Source organism: Gekko japonicus, unplaced genomic scaffold (assembly GCF_001447785.1).
Source record: "Gekko japonicus isolate JY-2015 unplaced genomic scaffold, Gekko_japonicus_V1.1 scaffold6136, whole genome shotgun sequence".
In the NCBI taxonomy this organism is placed as follows: Eukaryota; Metazoa; Chordata; class Lepidosauria; order Squamata; family Gekkonidae; genus Gekko; species Gekko japonicus.
The window spans coordinates 16440-18560 of record NW_015173314.1 but is presented as its reverse complement, the minus strand read 5'-3'; the positions used below and the strand labels follow the sequence as shown (position 1 = coordinate 18560).

At 56.1% G+C, this 2121-nt stretch overlaps 1 protein-coding gene across 1 annotated transcript in view; it reads left to right on the top strand.

The window, feature by feature from the left end:
• Positions 1 to 317: 317 nt before the first annotated feature.
• The window catches only part of LOC107120208 (zinc finger SWIM domain-containing protein 4-like), a gene marked incomplete at both ends in the record, with an annotated part of 15656 nt that continues 13852 nt past the window's right edge, over positions 318 to 2121 (top strand). Inside the window, one exon of the mRNA XM_015422852.1 lies at positions 318 to 674. Within this exon, the coding sequence (XP_015278338.1) occupies positions 318 to 674 (357 nt within the window). The remainder of the gene's footprint in view (positions 675 to 2121) is intronic.

The window sequence follows — 2121 nt, the reverse complement described above, 5'->3', positions numbered from 1 at the left end:
TCCTCCTCCTCCTCCTCTTCTTCTTCCTCCTCCTCCTCTTCCTCCTCTTCCTCTTCTTCCTCTTCCTCTTCCTCTGCTAAATAGGGCATGGTTTCCAGATTCCTTACCCATACTGCAGGCTCCAGTTTCTGCTGAAGACACACCCTTAACCGATTTTTCTACAAGAATTATAAGGCCGAGAGAAGTGGAAATGCCCGCACCTTCATTTTCGCCTCTTAGGCAGCCGTGCTGGTGAGCCCCCGAGGGAGGTTTCCAGAGGGGCAGCCATTTTGTGCCGTGCCTCACGAGCTCCCCCCCCCACTTTCCGCCACATGCAGGTTTCCACCTGAGCGGCATCGTGACGGAGCCTCCAGGCCCCGCCGAGCCCGAGCACAGCTACCACGTCTCCATCAGCTTCGACCGCTGCAAGATCACGTCGGTGAGCTGCGCCTGCGACAACCGGGACATCTTCTACTGCGCCCACGTGGTGGCGCTCTCCCTGCACCGCATCCGCCACGCCCGCCAGGTGGAGCTGCGCCTGCCCATCTCGGAGACCCTGTCCCAGATGAACCGGGACCAGCTGCAGAAGTTTGTGCAGTACCTGATCAGCGCCCATCACACGGAGGTGCTGCCGACGGCTCAGAGGCTGGCGGACGAGATCCTGCTGCTCGGGTCCGAAATCAACCGAGTGCACGGTACGGGCTCCTCGGCGCCGTGGGGGGGGGGGAACGGCGGCAGATGTAGCCCAGGTAGCCCACCCCGTTTCCCCCTTTCCCACAAGGGAGATTGAGGGGTAACGCGGAGGAAGACAAAAGCGTGAGGAAGGGCTCTCAGTGTTACACACGAATCCCGTATTGCTGCCCGATTCCTTGTTGCAGGGGTCCCCAGTTTGGTGTCGTGGTGAAGTGCACGGACTCTAATCTGGGAGACCCGGGTTTGATTCCCCGCGCCTCCACTTGCAGCTGCTGGAGGACCTTGGGCAAGCCACAGTTCTGTCAGAGCTGTTCTCTCAAGGGCAGTTCTGGAAAGAGCTCTCTCAGTCCCGCCTGCCTCACAGGGTGTCTGTTGTGGGGAGGGGGAGGGAAAGGAGATTGTCAGCCGCTCTGAGACTCCGAGTGAAGGGCGGGGTATAAATCCAATCTCTTTTCTTCTTCTTCTTCTAACCAGTTTGGTGTATGGTTAGGAGCGTGGACTCTAATCTGGGAGAACCGGGCTTGATTCCCCACTTCTCCACTTGCAGCTGCTGGATGACCTTGGGCAAGCCGTAGTTCTGTCAGAGCTCTTCTCTCAAGGACATTTCTAGAAAGAGCTCCCTCAGCCTCGCCTCCCTCACAGAGTGTCTGTTGTGGGGAGGGGGAGGGAAAGGAGATTGTCAGCCGCTCTGAGACTCCGAGTGAAGGGCGGGGTATCGATCCAATCTCCTCCTCCTCTCCTCCTGAGCCTGTGGCAGGGCCATGGCCAGAAATGTTTTTTGGGTGGTGGTGGTGGTAATTTAATTAATAACTGAGGAGGAGGTAGGCAGGTAGGGAAGAATGGCCCGCCCTGGTGCCTCACTGCGATGTGAAAAGGTTAAAAAGAAGGTTTCACTGAGTGGGAATGCATGCAAATCACACTGTCTCACTAGTGGAAGTTTTTTGCATGCTCTGACTGCATAAGAACATAAGAGAAGCCAGTGTTGGGTCAGGCCAGTGGCCCATCCAGTCCAACACTCTGGGTCATGCAGGGGCCAGAAATACCAGGTGCCATCAGGAGGTCCAAGAATACAGAGCATCACTTGCCCCAGACGGAGAGTTCCTCTCCATCCCTTGTGGTTAATAGCCACTGATGGACCTCTGCTCCGTATGTTTATTCAACTCCCTCTTATAAGAACCTAAGAGAAGCCAATGTCGGATCAGGCCAATGGCCCATCCAGTCCGACACCCTGTGTCACACAGTGGCCAAAAATACCAGGTGCCCTCAGGAGGTCCAGCAGTGGGAGCAGGACACTAGAAGCCTTCCTGCTGTTGACCCCCCCAAGCACCAAGAAGACAGAGCATCACTTGCCCCAGAGTCCCTATCTATACCTTGTGGCTAATAGCCACTGATAGACCTCTGCTCTATATGCTTATCTAATTCCCTTTTGAAGCCGTCCATGCTTGTAGC